The 23,130-nt window shown below is 33.1% G+C and overlaps 1 protein-coding gene across 2 annotated transcripts in view; it reads right to left on the bottom strand.

The window, feature by feature from the left end:
• Window positions 1-23,130, bottom strand: part of LOC115881963 (leucine-rich repeats and immunoglobulin-like domains protein 1) — a 128,420-nt gene that overhangs the window by 55,500 nt on the left and 49,790 nt on the right. For both annotated transcript variants that reach the window (XM_030899721.1, XM_030899720.1), the window contains exons 4-5: window positions 7,301-7,471; window positions 4,730-4,858 (exon numbers count right to left, since the gene is read on the bottom strand). In XM_030899721.1, the coding sequence (XP_030755581.1) occupies window positions 4,730-4,858; window positions 7,301-7,471 (300 nt within the window). The remainder of the gene's footprint in view (window positions 1-4,729; window positions 4,859-7,300; window positions 7,472-23,130) is intronic.

Below are 23,130 nucleotides of genomic sequence, written 5' to 3'. Positions count from 1 at the left end.
GTGCTGGGTTGGCGTTGGTTTCTATATAATTTGACAAATAAGTAAAGCTGTCTCTTTAGTTGTCAGTTTTGAGACAATATTTTTAATTCTCTTTCGTGTCGATTGCTGTTTGAATTGGAGCTAGAAATGGTTCAAAACGAAATAAGTAAATTACCAACAGATATTCAGGCTGAGGCGACAAACGCCATATCCAAACTAATTCCATTTAAGTCCCGAATAACTTATGAAAAGGAATACAAAATTTTTCAAAAATAGAAGCAAAATTAAAAAACGTGCGAGAAGAAATAAAGTTTTTAACCTATCCTCGCTGTTAAAGTATCATTTAATCTACTCTTGCCGTTAAAGTACTATTTTATCTACTATTTTGATAAATATTTCGGGAATAGTGTTTATGTTTATGTTTTAAACCGATGAAATCAATTTCTCACTGATAAAAACCAGCAAACGACTAAAACGATCTTAAAGGAGCATTGTTTTCTCCGCCTCCAAACACACGCCAAACTCGTTAACCAGACCGATTATCTGTCTGCTCCTGAGAGGCCACGTTATACCGGAAATCCAGGAGTGGCTAACTTTATCGGCCCCGGTCAAGCTAACTTGGGACAACTCCCAACTCTTAATTTGCTGACTGGACTCCACTCTACCTTGTAACGATCTCCGGATTAGGAGGAGTTGCTAATCTGGACGGAGCCGGAGCAGCTAATAATTATCCGTAGAGAAGTTTATAGGGAGTTGTGTGCTGTGTGCTGATTGAGGCTGTTAAGCTCTGGCAGGATATAGTCTGTTAAGAATTTTAGCTTTGTTTGTTGGTTCTTTTTTAAATAGGGTGTTTTTGATGTAAGTCTGGATTAAGGAAAGTTGCTTAGTATAGTAGATTTGTTTAGTTAAAATTAGTTATCGGTGATTTTGTAGATGTGTGTCTAACCTAACCTAACCAGTTTCCTGAATCGTACCATCATATTTGTTAGTGCTTTGACCAAATTCTGGCACAATACCGAGGTATTTACGCTTATGTTTATTTACTGGATTAGTTTTAAGAATATTTTATTAATTTTTATTCAAGAAATTATTTATTAAAGACCCTAAACGTTATTTAAAACTTATTAAATTAATTCTTATATTGATAAACCCCTGAAAAGAATCGACAAATTTCGAATAAACCAAGAGAAACAGACTATTTCTGGTTTAGAAGTATTTTTCGCAAACAAATAATTGAGTTAGTCCCAATAGCACATTTAAATCTCCAACACAAAGCAGTTTCAAACTTGTTACAACTTCTGAATTCGGTATTGATTTGCTAGAGAGGAGTTTGAACCAGTAGATTTATACAAAAAGAACAAAATATATTTCTTTTATATGTCTGAAAATACACATATTTTGAATCAAATTTATTTGACTTTTATAGCTAAAATAAAGTCATCTGGTTTAAATGGCATAACAATTATTTTTTTTCCATAGCAACTGTTAAAATTGCCTTATATCTATCAAAAATAGTAGATTAAATGATACTTTAACAGCGAGGATAGGTTAAAAACTTTATTTCTTCTCGTACGTTTTTTAATTGCTTCCATTTTTGAAAATTTTTGTACTCCTTTTCATAAGTTATTCGGGATTTAATGAAAATTTGGATATGGCGTCTGTCGCCTCAGCCTGAATATCTGTTGGTAATTTACTTATATCGTTTTGAGCCATTTCTGGCTCGAATTCAATCAGCAATCGACACGAAAGAGAATTAAAAAATATTGACTCGCGTTTTCATCGCTCGTGAATTTTCGTTTCACACAAACCATTTTAATGTGATACTTTATTTTAATACCAACAGATCAACGGTTGTAATAACGTTTAACAAGTGCTATAACGTATACATATGTGGGGTAATATTTAATTTTACCCCTGTATATATTTAGCAATTTGTTGATATTACCCCGCTTTTACGTCTGGTAATGTTCATACGCGTTGCATAGTTAGAAAATATTTGTTTTCAATCTAGATGATGACGTTTACCAATCAAAAAGGAACGTTAATTATTTGATATATTTTTATAACAGAAAATGCTTTTAGCTTTTAGTATATAAGCACTGCATAAAAGAAAAAAAATCTTAAAAATACAAATTACTAAATATAGGAAAATAAACAAAACAGCACACTTCTTTTAGTGTAAAAGCCCAAGTAGCATTTGGACGTTATCTAACGTCGGGTATACGTCACGTTCAATAAACCCGACGTCGGGTACCAACGTCGGTTCGACCGCCTGACGACCCTTATTTGCACCTAAATGGGGAATACAGATTCGGGTCGCCTCGACGCCGGTATCTGACCTAATAGGGAATGTAATTCTACCAATTACCAACGTCATATTACGTTGGATTTAGTCACTTAAAATTCGTCGCTAAGCACTTACGTTACGTTTGGTTTCATATTCGCTACCAAGAATACATAAAAACCTAACCAAACTACCTAATTACAAATGGATTCATAATCACTCCTCGAATATAACTATAAGTGCCTATTTAATTTCATATTATAATAATTCTGAATCATTAATCCAGACATCAGTTTTGTCAACGGAAGTCACTTTCTTGATATATCTGATTAAAATACTCCGGAAAACAACGAGCGCCTTCAAAATTAGGTAGATTTATGAAATAAAAATATCTATAAAAAAGTAAATCGCAAAATATTTTTTTAATTTTCTAGCTGGTTTAATCATAAAATTGTACTGTGGTTCCCCCCAAACTCAACCTTATCAATATTATTCTACTAGAAATCGAAATGTGAAAGAATCGAATCTTATATGCAAATGTGTTTATTTATAAGGAAAAAAAAGATATTTTTTGTATAAAAAATTAATTTATTTAACAAAATTTAATTAAAAATGTGACAAAATAGTTACCTTTCTATTGGTTTTATCGGACTTTTTTCGACTATATAAATCTTTATTTGTAAACTTTAATACATCAAATATTTTCAATCTAATAAATCATTTAATGATGTAAATAAGAGGAAATTTCTCACATGGGTGGTCAAATTTTATAGTTTTCACTCGAGTTTTCATTATATCAAACAGCCTCTGAGAAATGTTTTCAACTCAAAATGCCTTTAATTATGTTTGACTACATCATTAAAAAGGGTCTTCAAATACATCAATGTGATATTTGTCTAAAATTTGCGAAAGAATCCGAATCTCTGGATAACTCGAAATTATTTACCCATTTAAAAGCCTTTGATCATGAAAATGGAAAAATTTGTTAATTTTATTTACAGGCTGGAAAAATTATTTATATTAAATTTTGATGAGTTTTGCACTGAAGAAAACATTCAGAGGCTGTTTGATATAATGAAAACTATAGAATTTGACCACCTATGTGAGAAATTTCCTCTTATTTATATCATTAAATTATTTATTAGATTGAAAATATTTTATGCATTAAAGTTTACAAAAAATAAAGATTTATATAGTCGAAAAAAGTCCGATAGAACTAATAGAAATGTAACTATTTTGTCACATCTTTAATTAAATTTTGTTAAATAAATTAATTTTTTATACTATAAATATCTTTTTTTTCCTAATCTCCGACGAGCTGATATAATATGACGAGCAATCTATTAAATTACTGTGAGATTATACAGAAAAGTCCACAGACTTCGAGGCATAGAAAAATCAAGTCCATTTAGCGTGTGTCCTAATTTTGACAAGTTTTCAAAAATGACAGTTTTGTTTAGACTGACGTTTAATTTCACCTGACTTCTCGGTGAATTATTTCTTTTTATGGGGGTACATAAAATCTAAAATTTACGGCCATGAAGAAATTCAAAACTTGGAGCAGTTAAGGCAGAAAATATTTAATGCCTTTGACACTGTCACCCCTGATATGTTATCCAATGTGAGGAGGGGATTTTATGATCGTTTGGGTTATTGTTTAATGCAAGAGGGAGGCACTTTTGAACAATTTTTGTAATTTTTTAAATTTCATTATCCTGTTTTTTTACCGTTTACCCATTACCTACCTTTTAATAAAAAATACTAAAGTGTTTTAGTAGTTTTAATACACACTATGATATAAAATTTATTATTATTATAATGTACATTATTAATACTATTGTTCATTCGAAATGGCATTAAGGCCCAATTGCAACAATGATTTAAATTTTTCTTAAAGATAAGTAGAGCTTAGAATGAGCTGTATTTATATTTACTTTAATATTCACCTTAAATGAGGGAATTTGACTGATACAATTTTTGAATTTGAATTGTTTTTAATGATATTAACAATTTTAGTTCAATTTTTAATAAAATTTATTTAATATTAATAGAAATCCAAGAGATTTGAAACCTCTTTTAGCGATTTATAACATTCTCAAATGAATTACAGGTGCCCTTATTTTGAATGAAAATCACACAGCTTTTTTCATAGTCGCTGCAGTTGCTATAGCTATAAAAACTAATTTTTTAAGGTGTGAAAATTGCGACACACGCTAAATGGACTTGATTTTTCGTATGTCTCGAAGTCTGTGGACCTTTTTGTATGCCTCGATAACATATCGGTGCAGATTATTTTCACCCAAACAAATAATAACCCAAACTATACATTGATGCGGATTGTCTATGAACTCTTTCTGAAGGTCACAGAAACCTGAACGCGTAATTCGGTGTTCTTTCGCATCTGTTCTAGTTAATTTGTGCTTGTACTGTAAATAACTATTACAAGCTTTTTGCTCTTGTACTTACAGTTTACATACATCGACATTCTTTTACTGACAGCTGGTGGCACGTCATTGCTGGCAATACACAAGTAAGTACCCATCTGGGTCCTGTCCACCTTCCAAAAGTTCAGACTGGTACCGTTGAAAGTATCCACTGAAAACAAAACACCCAGAAATCAAAAACTGTCTTAAATAAACTTTTTTCGAAATCTTAAAAATTAAGCCGGCGCTTTAAAGTAGTTAGGACAAAAAGTAAAACGTTTAATCTAAATTTAGAAGTTTCCCTGGATCGATACCAGAACTTTGTGCAAAGAAGTTAGAAAGTTTGTAAAACTGACAACTTTTTTATTATTTACTTTATTTTTAATAAAAAAAATCGAAATTTGTTATTTTACTTTGCCAAAGGAAAAATACCTTTACTGATATACAGGGTGGTCCGAATTGAATTAGGGAAATTTCGGCATCATATTCTGGATTAAATTAAGTAAAAAAGTTCGTAAAAATGTATGTCCTAAAATGCTTAGTTTCGAAGATACAGGATGTAGAAATTTCATTTTTATTTCGATTTTTTCCAAATAATTAAGTAACGTCAATATTTAGATAAAAATGGGGTGTCTGGGAGTTTTTTGACATGAGAAATTTGATTTTGATGTCAATTTGACTCCTATTTGTAGGAGGCGCCACCTACATGTGTTTTAACTGTTTTGAAGAGTAATAACTTTTCGTCCGTTCCTATATAAAACTATTGAATAAAAAAATATACGTAAAAAAGGTCTCTTGGTAAAAATCGCTACGAGTAATGATTCTCGAAATATTTGGAATCGAAATTATCAATACCTGTCATCAGTGACATAAATTAAAGATGTTGATTAAATAGTTATTGCACTGAAATCATAAATTTGAAATGTTTTTGTGCCAAAAGTTCAACATAAACTGTTTCATCATCATGTTCACAGAAAAATTTATGATTAATTTAGCCTACTCAACGTGTTTATTTTTTGTCAATAATGACAGGTATTGACTATTTCCATTCTAAATATCTTGAGAACGTTTGCTCGTAGCAATTTTTACCAAGAGACATTTTTTACGTAAAAAATCTCGGAAATGTATATTTTTTGACGAAGTGGTTTTGTACAGGTACGGACGAAAAGTTATTACTCTTCAAAACTGTTAAAACTCACGTACGTGACGCCCCCTGCCAATAGGAATCATATTGACATCAAAATCAAATTTCTCATGTCAAAAAACTCCCAGACACCAATTTTCATCCAAATATTGACGCTACTTCAGGAATTATTCGGAAAAAATGGAAATAAAAATGAAATTTTCTACACCCTGTATCTCCGAAACTAAGCATTTTAGAACATACATTTATACGAACTTTTTTAATTATTTTTATCTGCAGAATATGCTGCCGAAGTTTCCGGAATAGAGTTCGGACCACCCTGTATATCTTATAAGCTTATTTACTTTTTTAATTATTTTTATCTCCAGAATATGCTGCCGAAGTTTCCGGAATACAGTTCGGACCACCCTGTATATCTTATAAGCGAATAAGAAAATGATGCAAAGAACGGTTTTTAGAGAATAGAGAACAACGGCATACGGTCGAATCGGCCTACAAACACGTAAACGTTTACGTACGCATGCGCATTTCTTATATTTTCTATTTTTTATACACGTAAAAGATTCTTTACGTCTACGTATACGTGCCAGGAGCGGCCGACTCAACCGTATGCCGTTGTTCTCTAATATCTGAGTATAAGACATTCCTCCTTCAGAACGTACCGTATAATCGAAAAAAAAACAACGTCCAGTTGGCTGGGAAATGACGATCGATGACATTTCCAACATAAATTTACATAAAAATGACAGCGATCTTCATTTCATAGCCATCGCAGACGCCGTTTTTTTTTCGATCATACGGTATTTTAACAAAAAAGTTTATAATATAGTAGATGTTTTCTCAAAGACTCGATATTTTTTGTCCATTCAAATCTCAACAAAGCAAGCCAAGAACATGTCAGCTTAGCGTCTTGGTAATTTTTCACGTCTTTCATACTTTCGCTTATGATAGATATTACAGGTGAAGCTTTATGAATAATAGACTGAAAGATCTCTGGCCTGGAATAAACTGCAATATGTAGTTTATATCGCTATCAGAAGAGTAATTTTTCTCTTTAGCGCTTTTTGACGGGTGAAAAGTTTCATAATAAGTTATTTTGTCAAAAACTAAACTAAATAAAAAATAGGTGTTGGTTTAAGTACAGATTAGGTATACTGTATGTATACAGATAAAAATCTTATCCCTAATCCGTGGTACGAAAATTGTTTTTTATGACGATGTGCAAACGAGTAAAATTCCCTGTGCGCAAAAATAAACTGGCGTAAAATAACAATAAACAGCGTAATAGAGAGATATCGCTAAACCGAATAGCGTGCATGGACGTTAATAAGATAAAATAAATAATAATTAAGAATCACGTACTGTTTTAACTTAAAAAATAATTATTGTAAATATGTAATCTACTTAAATCAGAAAATCACTTTTCTATTTTTTTCAATATACAAACAAATTTTGAAAACGTTCTCTTACCTTTCGAGAAATTTCTAAAGCTGCGTCTGATAAAAATTGGTTCTCCATTTTCCTTTTTCCACAGGACTCTAGGCGGGGGATGCCCCGAAGCTTTGCACCACAGAGTGGCGTTTTCACCTTCCGACACTGAAAAGTCGCCACTAGTGTCTTCGTTTAGTATATCAGGCGGTACTGAAACCAATAAAAACACCTTAGAACTTCATATCACCAAAACAAATATATTAATTTATACTATTAAATAATTTAATTATTTGAACTAAAATTATTATACTATTAGATATCGAGTCTGTTGATTACAACATGTCTAGGAAAATGGTTTTTATTATTAATCAGTTTAAATTGTTAATATTTAGCCAGAGTCCTTGGTGCGTTTATTTTCATCTCTGGTTACCAGGGCGGTTTGTGGTTGTTCGGTTTACCTACACTAGAATAATTGACGCTCTGCTAAACATTATGTACATAAATTATGGTTTCATTCCTTTATAATTTATTCACAACTGTATAATATATTATTAGGTACATTAGCTGGGAAAACTTAATATAAATATATAAACTTACAATATAATTTTCGTAAGTTAATGTTTGTACAGTTCAAATGTTAGTATAGTCAGTTTAGTCAGTTAGTTTGTACAGTTCAGTTCAGTTTAGTCAGTTATTAGTTTGTACAGTTCAGTTCAGTTTAGTCAGTTAGTTTGTACAGTTCAAATGTTAGTATAGTACATCAAATCACATTTACGATGTGTGTACATTATTAGATGTAGACACAGGGTGACACAATTCCCCCGATGTAAATATGCTACGTTTACACATTGTAGTTCAACACGTATGCACAAAGGTTAAACGTCCGCCTCACAATGTAGCCACAGTATAGCATTTACGTATACACAAAGTAAGGGATACACAGTGTGCCGTAGGATACATAGTGCTTGTGTATTACGTTTAAACTATGTTTACACATTGCAGTTGTGACTACCGCGTATATACGTATGTATTTTGCTTCGTATATACATCTTGTGCTAGATAAAACTACTTCTTATGAACGAATTTAGGCAATAATACAAGTTTTGATGCCTAACTTTTCGTTCTTTTTAAGAAATATTTATTCAATGATACCAATTATATCTTTTTAGAACGAAAATTAGGAAGGCAAAACTTTGTATTTTTCAAAAGTATCTCGATTGTAAGTTCAAGAAAAGTAGCCTTAAAATTGTTCCATTTTTGTTTTGTATTAAATGTACCATTTTTCTTCCATAAAATGGATTAAGTGGTTAAAAAATAAAATTCTTATATTTCTTTATATCATGAAACGCAATAGCGCAAATAACACAATAATAATAATAAGTATTTACACTGCAGAAACCAGAAGTAAGAAAACACTATAAAAGAACAGAATTTGTATCAAAATGTATTAAAAATATAAGTACCTAGTATAACAACATACTAAAATGGTAAACACTGGTATATCGCCACGATTTGGTGGACCTCGTTTAGTCATTTTTTTCTCCTCTTTTCCCTCCAAGCAGTTGGTTTGTTAGCATACTCATTCAACGAGCACTCTGTTGGACTTTGTTGTATTTTATTTCCAGATTAACAATATCACCTTTAAATTTTATATGAAACTGATTATTGAATATTAAACATATCTGTATATTGATCCATCAATAACTTACCGAATATCAGTGTAAGAAGTTCTTTGAAGTGTTTAAATCTTTCTTTCTCTGGTCCATTTAGTTTTTAATTATTTCCAAATTAAAAAAAATTATATTGCAGAGCTAACCTCTTTATCATTATACGAGAATATTTGGAGTTTTCATTCATTGGAGTCAAAATTTGGTAAATTGGGTATCGAATAAGGGAAGAGTCGCTGCTATAATATTAATAATACCCTTAGGAAGGTGTAACAAGGTAATTAAAAACTTGTGCTTACCTTAAAATCTCTTTTAAACTACACACAAACAGAACATTTATATAGAGCTTCCGAATGATAAAACAATAATGGCCGCTAACACATACCACTCCTAGAAAGGAGAAAGGAGAGAGGACACATAAGATACACTTGGTCGGTGTATCTACGCTGAGGCTATCCGCGCGTGCGCACACCTTCATTTCATGCTAGAATGTAGACACAACAGTTTACACTGTTACAAAGTGTCTATATAGATATTGATATTATGTGTTTACGTCACATTGTTATAAGGTGTGTACTATAGGCACAACTATGATACGAAGTATCACACATACATATGACTTATACATTGTATGTCTCATATACCGACGTCAGATTTCATAATTTTAATAATTATTTGTTACGTTACAAAAAACTCTTTAGAATCTTGAGTGCATACGGTATACAACTAGTAAACTGTATCACACAATTCTATCAATATAAACCTGCGTGTATCTCATATATATATGTTAGAACTAGATGAACACTTAGGTTCATTTTAACATATATTGTTTCTCATGTGTCTCCCTTGTAGAAACGTAATTTCATTTGGACGTGCTATATGGGTATACTCAAGGTGGTTTGTCATTGCCTTCCTAGAGATGACGGCTTGCTGGTCGCTGTATTTAGATAAATAAATATTTTTATTTAAGCAAATAAAGTGACAGTACTGGCTGGGGATCGACCCAATACCTCTCGCAGAGCAGTCGACATACTACTTCAAATTTGTATTTATAATTTAGATTTTACAAGCAGTAATTAATCATTCTGAAATCATTTGTATCTTAATTTTTGTTTGTATAATTCTAGTAAAACATCATGATAAAGATCCCAAATAAATATCTCCAGCAAATAATAATAATTTTCGTCCCTATTTATAACCCATTTCTCTTTCAGTTTTCACTATATAAACAACAGAGAAAGGGAGCATTAAATAGCACAAGAGCGGCCCGGCAAATAACATTATTAAGTCGTCTTCCCTTTTATACGGTCGTTTCTACTTTCAGCATGAAACAGGCCCAATTGTCGACGTTTACAGGGTCTTAATTAAGAATGAAGGTCCGGGGAGCATCGGCAAAAGTTTTACGCTGTAGGGAAAACTGCCGGACTCGTTACATTGCCTTTCCCTGCGGAAGAGAGATTTATATTGTGCCTAGTGATTTGAGCAATGTCTAGCAAATACAAAGACCAATAACACCCGAGACCAAATTGTTACCGTACCTCCAAACAGTGCCGTGCCACATATTTTTCTTAAGAGTCCATTTCACTAGTTTGAAAAAGTAGCAAAATAAGCGTTCGGCATGACTTCTTTTGCAATATAATAATTTAAAAATATTTAAATTAGTTTGGTAATATTTTTTTTCCCAAATATAATGAAAAAAACATCAGCACAATATAAAATAAAACAGTAAAGATACTCCTTTCAGTTCGTCCTTTGATATTTTACCGCTCCGACGCCATAGCAGCCGAATAATAAAATATTAAAATTGAATTAAAAATCGATGTCAATGTAGTAGCGCATGTAGAGCAGCCCGCTGCAAATGAAACATATAATTTAGGTTTTTGTGCCCGTGTTAGACCAGTTTCATAAAATTTATTTACGCGAAACGACTTGTTTTTATTTAAACTTTTATAATTTTCCAATTTTACACATATAAACGAGTTTGCAAAACCATATTATTAATATTACAGAAATATATTAATTTTCAAAGTAAAGTCCTTTCTACACGTAAAGTTTTACCTGTCAGTTAAAACGGTCAGATAGACGGATTAAAGGCTAGCACTAGTCGATTAAAAAAAGGATACCGTTAATATTGCAAATTATATTTTATCCTCTCATATGATGAAAATTTAATTTTTTGATTATGTAACGAGCTTGAATCCATTTTTGCTATTGATCAAATCGGTGTGAGAAACTATGAAGCTATAAAATGTTGTTTCGGGAGAGTTGAATATCCGGGAAAGTTGAGTTATTGAATGTTATTGCACCTAACAACGTCTTAATTACGATCTCATTTACGCGTTACCATTTTTTCGGCAATTTTATTAACATTTGAAATTGTCACAACACAACGCACAGTGCTTCGTTCCATGGACAAAAATCGAAAAAAAAGTTAAAATTTACCAATACCTGAATATGTAATTTTATACTTATAGCAATGTTCAACCATCCTGTATATTATTTTTCATAAACAGCGTTTTTTGTTAGCAAATATTTTCACTAAAAATAAATTTTGCGATCATTGTCTTATCAGTGAAAAGAATAACATTCATAGTAGTTCTGTATATTATGGAGCTAAACGGTACGTACTTAATTGAAAGCCACTGTGGATATTGTTAAACAAGGTATGTACTTTAAATTTATTTCTAAACAAGTTCGTGATTGTTTAGTTTTTATTTATTTTTTAAGATGATTCTTAAATGGGTATTAAAATTTTACGTTTTCAAACTTCAAAAAGGCATTTAAAAAAAACATATCAAAACATATCGTATTTATTGAATATTTTTGTTGTCATATTCATACACTTTTAATTTTTGTATAGTTCACCTGCGTCTGCTTGCGACGAACTTTAATTTATAATACTTTTCAGATGGAGTAAAATTGATAAGCAATGCCGATCTGGTTAATACTTGGCTTGATCATAAGGACAAGAACTCAAAATTATTTGTATTTCAAAAAATGCGTTCTTTATTAGATATTGATGAACCTTCCAGTCAAATGAGACACCACTTGTGCCTGAAAAAGCCCACTATGTTGGAGCAAAACGTCGCATAAAAAAAGTTTCCATCTCTCAATTTATTATAATACCTCATACTCAAGAAAAGAAAAAAATAATATATGGATGTGGTCTATTAAAGAGGTAACTCTTAACATCCGAACCCCTCATACCAACAAAAAGAACAGTAACAACGCGAAAAAGTAACATATTAGAAAATTATATACAGAAATATCTTATATGTGAAGATACTTCATCTACCTGTGATTTGGATACTATAAATTTGGAAGATTCTGTCATTCATTTTTATCTTATATTAGGCTTATATTGTAGGAATCATGTTCTAATATTATTTCAGTTCTTTTTTATCACAGGGAGTTATTTAATACTTACACTGTTTTCATTTAGTACAATGAGAGTACTCATCATTTGTGTCAAATAAACCTAGTTTCAATAAATTGCCTACAATAAAAGAGAAGTTTTGCATTTTTGTCCACTAGAGGCCATATGTTCGAAGCACTGTGCGACGCCTAGTTCGAATTCTTTTTCACTTAGTTTTTACTAACCGAAACAGCGTTACATCACACAAACCTCGTACCATGAGTGTTTTATAGCCTCAAAAACTGCACTAGCAAAAAACTAAAATACTTAAATATTGTGACAAAAGACAAAACCACGATTTCAATATTATTTTAATGCGATCAACATGACGGCGCGGCGGCCGCAGCGTGAACTATATATTGATAATTTCTGATTTTTGCCGTTGAAGCGCTGCGGTCGAAATTTGTTGAAATCAACTGAATTGCACCAAGCCTATACTACTACAGTTTGCAACAAAAGATCTTACACAAAAAAAGTCTTACACAAAAAGATCTTACAATTGTAACATTATTCATTTAAGTTCATTAAAAGATGGTAAATTAAAAAAAGAATGTTTTTCAAAACAACATAATTTTTGAACATCGAAATAGCAAAACTTCTCATCCAATCCTTGTATTTGCTCCAATATTTTGTAAAAAATATCCGACATCGATCATTCATAGACATTTGAATATAAATACTTTATTCCTAAAGATATTTTAAAATACGGGAAAAAGGCAATCCTTTTTGCATGTTTTTCTTTCATATTTCCAATTTTACAAGAAAGGGGAACATCCCAAGTCGAGAAAAAAGGTTAAATTAATAACCCATCATCTTAAAACCGAAGAAAAATTTCCGATAAACATTTTTTTTCTCTTTTCGAGTTGTTTACAAGTCCCGATTTGTTCGGGCGAGAAAAAAGGGGGTATTACCCCTTCCTCTCCCCCAAATCCATACTTTTTCCAGAAGCTAAAAGCCATCATTAATCTACGCATCAGCGCGTGCCACCGTATTGCTGAAAAAGAAAGGAAAAAACATCAAGTGAAACGAAAATGTAAAATAATGTATTTCGACTTTAAGCTCTCCATTTTTTTTCGCTCCCCTTTGTTTCTCCAATGCCGCTTCAAATCTTGATAAATTCACTCAGTCAAAGAAAAAGGGGATTTAACTCTTTCAATCATTATTGTTCCGATTTAAAGAAGTGGAATGGATATATGGATTAACAAAGAAATGACGGTATAAGATTTTGATTATCACTCGATAGTTCTATTTCTGTTAGCGGTTTTATATCAGCTAACTTAATAATAAAAGTCATAAATAATAATCTCTTTATTGCTAACTACTTATTGGCTTGACTATTGGATTCATTCTGTAAACACTGATGCTGCATTTTATTAAAATTCCTTGAAATTTTAATGAAATTATTGATTGTCCGACTTTCGGACATTCTAACCTAAGTATAATTAAATAAGAAATTCGTAAAAAATATATGGATGGACGATAATGTTACATAAACACGTTTAAAAATTTATGACATCATTTTTTAAGAAAACGTCCGAAATTCGGTTGCATGAAAACTAAACTTAAACGTTTTTATATTAGAGATATTAGAGAGAAGATAGAAAGTTGCGGTTTGCGCTGATATTTTGGAAATTTCTTACTTTTAACTGTGTAAAAAGAAACATAACCTGCTATTTAAAATTGTTATGAAAAAGCGCAATATCTGTTATGATGTCGAACAGCGCCCTCTGGCCACCACGAAAAAATATATGGAAACAAAATTTATACTGGAGATCATTAAGGAAGAAAAGCTCTTTTAAACGAGCCCTAGTTTGTTTAAATCGGCTAATCCAAACCAGAGTTGTCCTTATTTTAATAAAAACAAGTTTAACCAGTTTAACCTTCCCCCACCACTTTATTTTATGAGAAAGAGCAAAATACTCTATATCAAAAAAATTATACATTGCTCGATGATTACAATAGTAATATTTAAAATACCTCAAAAAAAAATAAAAACACTAAATCACCACAGTATATTTGATGATATGATATATCCGATGATTATAAACTGAATAACCAGTTTATAATCATCTGCTGATGATGCTAACATGGTTAGCGAAACGCGCGTCCAGTGTAAAAGTAAAAGTGTTTTGGTGTATTGTGGTGATTTAGTGTTTTTATTTTGCTGTTTAACACCAAAGGTTCCAACCCTCAACTGTAATATTTAAAATACCTGTTCAGCTGCATATTTTTGAGAAAAATCCTGTTTTCTGATTGGCTATCAGAGAAGCGGCCCCCTAGCGGACATTTTTCGAACTTGAAAATAATTTCTAGCGATTTCTCTTGGTCAATTTACTTATTAGAATTTTTTCCCCAAAGTCATACGATAAGTAGTTTCTGAGATACAGCCGGCGTCCATTCTTAGTTGGCCACCCGGTACGTATTTATGTGTATACTCTGTTTTTTTTCTCAGGTAAGATTTCGACAGCAGATGACGTCCCATACCAATCTATTTATTTTACTAAAAAAAGTTTCTAATAATTTTTAAGTTATCTATGGATGGGTTTAAATATAAATCCGTCATGCGTCGTGTCTTGTTGTTTTTAACCAGTTTTATTGGTTTATTTCAAAAATGACAGATCATATTTCAATTTTATTGGTTTGACGGAACGATGAACGACAAACGGACGCCGATGCGTATGAACTCGCCTTTAGATTTTTGAGGCTTGTCAAAGTCTTGCCAAATTATAGGTTATAATTTTCTGACAACTTTTGTCAAATACCCTGCGTTTTGGAAGATGATGCATTTTGATTCGTGTTATTACGTGTGTTTTGTGTCTTTTGAAGTCAAGTGGAGGAAAAATCGAGTGAAAATTAACTGTAGACCCAGAGCACAGTTTATGGTTAATACTCGCTGCCCAGGCAGAAGTCTTATACACCAATGAAGTTGCCATCGATAAAGTTTGTTTAACATTTCATCGTAGATAAGTGCATCTCGTATATGGTAGAAGGATCAAACTAAACACATACTAAAAACTGGAGTAGCTGTAAAATATCGACATCACACGATAGGTAAATAATGGATTTTAGTACTGCAGAAAAATAATGTCAAAAGGTACTGGTTTAAAAAAATTAAGATTAAAGTTAATTAATCAACCTTTAAGGTATAAAATTTGGTAGGTGTTATTATTAATAAAAGAGTTTGTTTTATTTACCTATGTTGTTTTATTTATTCCTGTGTAATATTACAAATTTGTATTTGTACATAAGTTATATTGATATTATAATCATAAATTCGAGTAGTTTCATAAAGCTTGAAAGTAAATAATAGTTCTTTTTTATATTTTTATTGGTATGTAGTGTCTTGTTCTTGTTTGTTTTGTATTAACACATACCGTTTTTATTAAATAAAATAACTCGATTACATTTTTTCAGTTTTATACAGTTTTTTTCACAATATTTTGAAGTAATCACTTGTCAGTCAAATTTTAAATATATCCTGCTATGCGTTCCAGTTGTACCAACTTATTTCTTTGTAAAATAAAATAAACAACTTTGAAATTAAAATGACAGACACATCTATCACTGTCAAGGATCTTCTCGTTGGACAGACTATAATTGAACTATGTAGTGTAGACGCAAGGAGAAATATCTTCATGCATTAAAAAATGGTCTTAAAAAAAGGAAGACATGAAATGGCGGTGCTGTAGCAAAAACCTAAAATTTAAAATATGCGCCGAAAATTTTTAAAACAGGAAATGATTCAAAGGAGATAAATATTTGACGTGAAGGCGCGGGTTTCAAAAAAATACAAATTTTATTGTTATGTCACATGATATAAATTATCGATTTTTATTCAACAGCGATAGACTGGGCTTCAATAATATGTAAAAATAATTGTTTTATATTCTAAAAAATATAAACAAAATTTTTTTGGTTAATGTTTGGCTATGTTACGAAGGAAGGGGTATTCTTTATCGATGGTTCACTGCCGTTCTTTAAAAGATCAGCCTGGGGGCGGACTTTTGTTTACTTCATCAGCTGTACATACTTAGATATTGGGTTAGATTCCGTTTCATATTTTGTCGGTTGATTTTTGGTTTTAACTCTATGATTTTTGGTATTATTTATTATTGTAGTGCAAAAAACTAATTATTTTGGTGTTTAAGTGACATAAACTACTACCAGATATATGGTCACTCTCGGTTTCGCATAAAAAAATAGAAAAATTGAAAAATTACACCTTGTGTAAGTGATTTAACCTAAAAGTGCCCATACATTTTTTACTCATCGTGATTTTTGTGTGTGTTTTTTAAGACTAACAATTCATCAATAAAGCTTAAGTGGAGTGTGTTTTGGTGCTATGCCGCATCTTTGTTGTGTTCCTGGTGGAAAGGATAGTTATACTAGGCAGCCTAAAGTGTCCGGAAGAGCAAGAAAAGTGGGTACGAGTTATAAATCAAGAGAATTCTATTGAAAATATCTTTAATAAATTTAAAAATAATATTCTCCCATGACGGTATTAATGAAAACTGGACAATTATGTTTATTTTATTCATATTGTGGAATCTCCACTCCAAGTGTTGTTGGTTCAGCTTCGATAGATTCAAACACGTAAGTAGGTATTATGATCTAGGGAAAAATATATTATAAAATACTATATATTAGTTTATTAATTGCAGTAAACATTATGAGGTGTGAATTATATTGTATATGTAATTTTTTGGATTATATTCGACACTATTTTTCTCATATGACACAACACTGATGAAGGCTATAGTTAGGCGAAACGTTTTTTTAAACCAAATAAAAATAATGAAAACCCAAATGAAAACTTAAATCAGCGTTTTTCCCGAACCTAAAAATTCCAAGAAAATCAAAAATTTTAGAATAATTTTACATATAAAATGCCAGCGATCTTCATTTCATAGCCATCGCTGACACCTTTTTTTAGATAATATTGTATTATTTGTAAATATAATTTTTCGAACATTGATACTTGCAAAATACACATATAAATTTTGTGAATGCAAATAATAATACATCACTATTAGTAGATATTGAATGTTTTTTGTTAAATTAGATCGATTTTCAAACCCCAAAATTTAAAATATATTTACATTTTACCCATTATCTTATGTACCTATACATTATTTGTACATTGTAAAACATGCATTTGTATGGTTCATAGTTTATTTGCCAAAGTATTTATTACTATAAATAGGTATATATGTTGTAGTTATTAACTGTATATTATGTATATTTCATGTAAACTATATCATTTTTAAAATACAAACTAAAAATCTGAGGAATAATTATGTTTTCCATGTATTCTACAACACATTTATTAATCCGTTATATCTAACTAGCGTGACGTCATAAATCTCGCCCGTAGGGTGATCTTTTAATAGAAGGCACTGGATGGTTATTTTTCATTTTTTAGATTTATGCGTTATTAGCGCCACTGTCTGTGGTTATTTGATGAACCCTTATTTATCCTATTTTTGTGACCACTTTTTCAAATAAAGTCCTATAAGAGATATTTCTCATCGCCTCTACACTCTATAAATTGAACGAATTTATTAAAAACAATCATAGTCTGGAGAATAAAACATTACTTGGACTTGGAGAAGAAAAATCTATTCTCTTTAAAGTTAAATCAACTTCTATCTAGCGACGAATCACAATAAATTTATTCTATACGGAAAAAGACGAATAAATTTAACACGGGCCATTACACCCTAACAAGCGTCAACCCAGTCTAATTCTATTTTCTTATTTTAAGACTTCCAATTTATTATTTTCACGTCAGATTTGTCAGGCGATAGATCAGACCAAGCAAGAAAAATAAAAGTTGGGAACGCTCGATTTGCTTCAAAAACGATATAAAATAAACCGAGAAATTGTACATACGGAATGTCTCTAAGTAAATTGATTTTGCCCCTTTATTTAGTAATGAATTTAAATAATTCTATTATTAATTATAAGCTGTTATCGCTAGCTTCAAAACAAACCAAAAAATGAAGAATATGATTAGGAAATGTTACTGATGTAAGTATATTCAATTGAAAAATGATAGAAACTTATTGAAGATTTATTCTGTTGGGGATAAATCTATTAACAATCGATTTCTGACTAGGTAAGACGTTAGAATTATTTATGGGACAGACTGACCTTCTTTGGCAGTTTGGGGTTATAATTAATTCCCTATTTTTTGTCTACCCTAGGGTTTGTTTTTTTGTCAAGTTCGAAGAAACGGATTTTTACTCAAGCCCCAAAGTTTTTTTTTATGAATTTCGACAAAGAAGAAAAACTTAACGTCTTTTCAATCGTTCATCGATCCATTCTAGGTATAAAAATTCGGTATTGGGGACGGGACACTTTTTAAACATCCGCTCTGATATTTTTGTTTTTTTTTATGTATTATTTTCAAGTTCTACTTGAGTTGAATACAGTTCCAGATGGACTCGTTGGGGTACACCAGGGTACACCACCCCATATTCAAAACCATTTGCCGGTCCGTAGGAAAAGGGCCAAGTTCAAAAAACTGCTGTTTTTCTTGAAAATTAACAGAAAAAAAAATTGTAGGTCATTTATTAAGGGTTGTGCCGCAACGAGACCACCTGGAAACGATGTATAGATGACAAGGGTACACCACCCCGTATTCAAAACCATTTGCCGGTCCGTAGGGAAAGGGCCAGAATCAAAAAACCGCTGTTTTCTTGAAAAATTAACAGAAAAAAAATTGTTACGCTAATTTATTAAAGGTTGTGCCGCAACGAGACCAACTGGAAACGATGTACAGATGGACAGGGTACACCACACCATATTCAAAACCATTTGCCGGTCCGTAGGAAAAGGGCCAAGTTCAAAAACCGCTGTTCTCTTGAAAATTAACAGAAAAAAAACATGTAGCTCATTTAAGGTTGTTGCCGCAAACGAGTCCATCTGTAAACGATGTACAGATGACTAGGGTACACCACCCCGTAATCAAAACCATTTGCCGGTCCGTAGGAAAGGGCCAAGTTCAAAAAACCGCTGTTTTCTTGAAAATTAACAGGAAAAAAAATTGTAGCTCATTTATTAAGGGTTGTGCCGCAACGAGACCACCTGGAACGATGTACAGATGACAAGGGTACACGACCCCATATTCAAAACATTTGCCGGTCCGTAAGAAAAGGGCCAAGTTCAAAAAAACCGCTATTTCTCTTGAAATTAACAGAAAAAAAAATGTTAGCGTCATTGAATTAAGGGTGTGCCGCAACGAGACCAACTGGAAACGATGTACAGAAGACAAGGGTACACCACCCCATATTCAAAACCATTTGCCGGTCCGTAAGGAAAGGGCCAGAATCAAAAAACCTGCTTTTTTTTCTTGAAATTAACAAAAAAAAAAATTTGTAGCTCATTTATTACGGGTTGTGCCGCAACGAGACCACCTGAAACGATGTACAGATGACAAGGGTACACCACCGCGTATTCAAAATCATTTGCCGGTCAGTAGGAAAAGGGCCAAGTTCAAAAACCGCTGTTTCTCTTTGAATTTAACAGAAAAAAAATTGGTAGCTCATTTATTAAGGGTTTGTGCCGAACGAGACCATCTGGAAACGATACAGATGACAAGGGTACACCACCCGTATTCAAAACCATTTGCCGGTCCGTGGAAAAGGGCCAAGTTCAAAAAACCGCTGTTCTTCTTTTGAAAATTAACAGAACAAAAATTTGTAGTTCATTTCATTTAAGGGTTGTGCCGCAACGAGTCCATCTGAAAACGATGTACAGATGACAAGGGTACAACACCCCGTATTCAAAATCATTTGCCGGTCCGTAGGAAAAGGGCCAGTTCAAAAAACCGCTGTTTTTCTGTTGAAAATTAACAGAAAAAAAATTGTCGCTCATTTATTAAGGGTTGTGCCGCAACGAGACCATCTGGAAACGGTGTACAGATGACAAGGGTACACCACCCCGTATCCAAAATCATTTGCCGGTCCGTAGGAAAAGAGCCAAGTTCAAAAAACCACTGTTTCTCTTGAAAATTAACAGAAAAAATTGTGTAGCTCATTTATTAAAGGTTGGACGACAACGAGTCCATCTGGAAACGATGTACAGATGACAGGGTACACCCACCCCATATTCAAAACCATTTGCCGGTCCGTAGGGAAGGGCCAGAATCAAAAAACCGCTGTTTTCTTGAAAGATTAACATTAAAAAAATTTGTGAGTCATTTTATTAAGGGTTGTGGCGCAACGAGTCCATCTGGAAACGATGTACAGAAGACAAGGGTACACAACCCAGTATTCAAAATAATTTGCCGGTCCGTAGGAAAAGGGCCAAGTTAAAAAAAAACTTAAAAAAAAAAAATTAACAGAAAAAAATTGTAGCTCATTATTAAGGGTTGTGCCGAAACGAGTCCATCTGGAAACGATGTAGATGACAAGGGTACACCCCCCGTATTCAAAACCATTTTGCCGGTCCGTGGGAAAGGGCCAGAATCAAAAACCCGCTGTTTTTCTTGAAAATTAACAGAAAAAAACTGTAAGCTCATTTATTAAGGGTTGTGCCCCAACGAGACCATCTGATAACGATGTACAGATGACAACGGTACACCACCCCGTATTCAAAATTATTTTGCGACCGGTTCCGTAAGGAAAAAGGGCCAGTTCCAAAAAACCGCCTGTTTTTGTTGAAAATTAACAGAAAAAAAATTGTAGCTCATTTATTTAGGGCTGTGCCGCAACGAGACAATCTGGAAACGATGTACAGGTGACAAGGGTACACCACCTCGTTTTCAAAACCATTTGCCGGTCCGTAGGGAAAGGGCCAAAATCAAAAAACCACTGTTTTCTTGAAAATTAACAGATAAAAATTGTAGCTCATTTATTAAGGTTTGTGCCGCAACGAGTCCATCTGGAAACGATGTACAGATGACAAGGGTACACCACCCCATATTCCAAACCATTTGCCGGTCCGTAGGAAAAGGGCCAAGTTCAAAAAACCGCCGTTTTTCTTGAAATTAACAGAAAAAAAATTTTTTTTTTTATTTTTTTTATTAAGGGTTGTGCCGTAACGAGACCACCTGGAAACGATCTACAGATGACAAGGGTACACCACCCCGTATTCAAAACCACTTGCCGGTCCGTAGGAAAAGGGCCAGTTCAAAAAACCGCGCACGCTGGTTCTCTTGAAAAATTTAACAGAAAAAAAAATTGTAGCTCATTTATTAAGGGTGTGCCGCAACGAGACCAACTGGAAACGATGTACAGAGGACAAGGGTACACCGCCCCGTATTCAAAACCATGTGCCGGTCCGTAGGAAAAGGGCAAGTTCAAAAAACCGCTGTTTTCCTTGAAAATTAACAGAAAAAAATTTGTAGCTCAGTTTATGAAGGGTTGTGCAGCAACAAGACCACCTGGAAAAGATGTACAGATGACAAGGGTACACCACCCCGAATTCAAAACCATTTGCCGATCCGTAGGAAAAGGGCCAGAATCAAAAAACCGCATTGTTTTTCTTGAAAATTGTACAGAAAAAAAAATTGTAGCCTCATTTATTAAGGGTTTGTCCGCAACGAGACCATCTGGAACCGATGTACAGATGACTAGGGTATACCACCCCGTAGTCAAAACCATTTGCCGGTCAGTAGGGAAAGGGCCAAGTCCAAAAAACCGCTGTTTCTCATGAAAATTAACAGAAAAAAAAAATGTATTATAAAGATGTATTGTAAACATGAATTTGAAGCTCATTTTATTAAGGGTTTGCTGCCGCAACGGGTCCATCTGGAAACGATGTACAGATGGCAGGGGTACACCACCCCGTATTCAACATCATTTACCGGTCCGTAGGAAAAGGGCCAAGTTCAAAAAAACGCTGTTTCTACTTGTAATATTAACAGCAGAAAAAAAATGTGTAGCTCATTATTAAGGGTTGTGCCGCAACTAGACCACCTGGAAACGATGTAAAGATGATAAGGGTACACCACCCCATCTTCAAAACCATTGCGGTCCGTAGGAAAAGGGCCAAGTTCAAAAAACCGCTTTTTCTCTTGAAAATTAACAGCAAAAAAAAAATTGGGGCCATCATTTATTAAGGGTTGTGCCCCAACGAGGGTCCATCTGGGAAACGATGTACAGATGGCAAGGGTACACCACCCCGTATTCAAACCATTTGCCGGTCCGTAAGAAAAGGGCCAAGTTCAAAAAACCGCTGTTTCTCTTGAAGATTAACAGAAAAAAAATTAGTAGCTCATTTATTAAGGGTTGTACCGCAACGAGACCACCTGCAAACGATGTACAGATGACAAGGTACACCACCCCATATTCAAAACCCTTTGCCGTCCGTAGGAAAACGGCCAAGTTCAGAAAACCGCTGTTTCTCTTGAAAATTACAGAAAAAAATTGTTTTTTTTATTTTTTTTATTAAGGGTTGTGCCACAACGAGACCACCTGGAAACGATGTACAGATGACAAGGGTACACCACCCCGTATGTCGCGCGGAGAGGCGAGGTGTGTGGGCGGGCGGGTGGCGGTGAGGAGGGGGGGGCGCGCGGGAAGAGGTGGCGGAGAGAGAGGCGCTCTTTTTCTTGAAAATTTAACATGTAAAAAAAATTGTAGGTCATTTATTAAGGGTTGTGCCGCAACGAGGCCATCTGGAAACGATGTATATATGACAAGGGTACACCACCCGTATTCAAAACCATTTGCCAGTCCGTAGGAAAAAGGCCAAGTTCAAAAACGCATGTTTTTTCTTGAAAAATTAACAGAAAAAAAAATTGTTAGCTCATTTATTAAGGGTTGTGCCGCAACGACTCC

The sequence above is a fragment of the Sitophilus oryzae genome, unplaced genomic scaffold, assembly GCF_002938485.1.
Source record: "Sitophilus oryzae breed Bouriz unplaced genomic scaffold, Soryzae_2.0 scaffold_1745_pilon_pilon, whole genome shotgun sequence".
Taxonomy (NCBI): domain Eukaryota; kingdom Metazoa; phylum Arthropoda; class Insecta; order Coleoptera; family Curculionidae; genus Sitophilus; species Sitophilus oryzae.
Note: the sequence above shows the minus strand (reverse complement) of the source record. Positions and strands in the feature narration are given on the sequence as shown.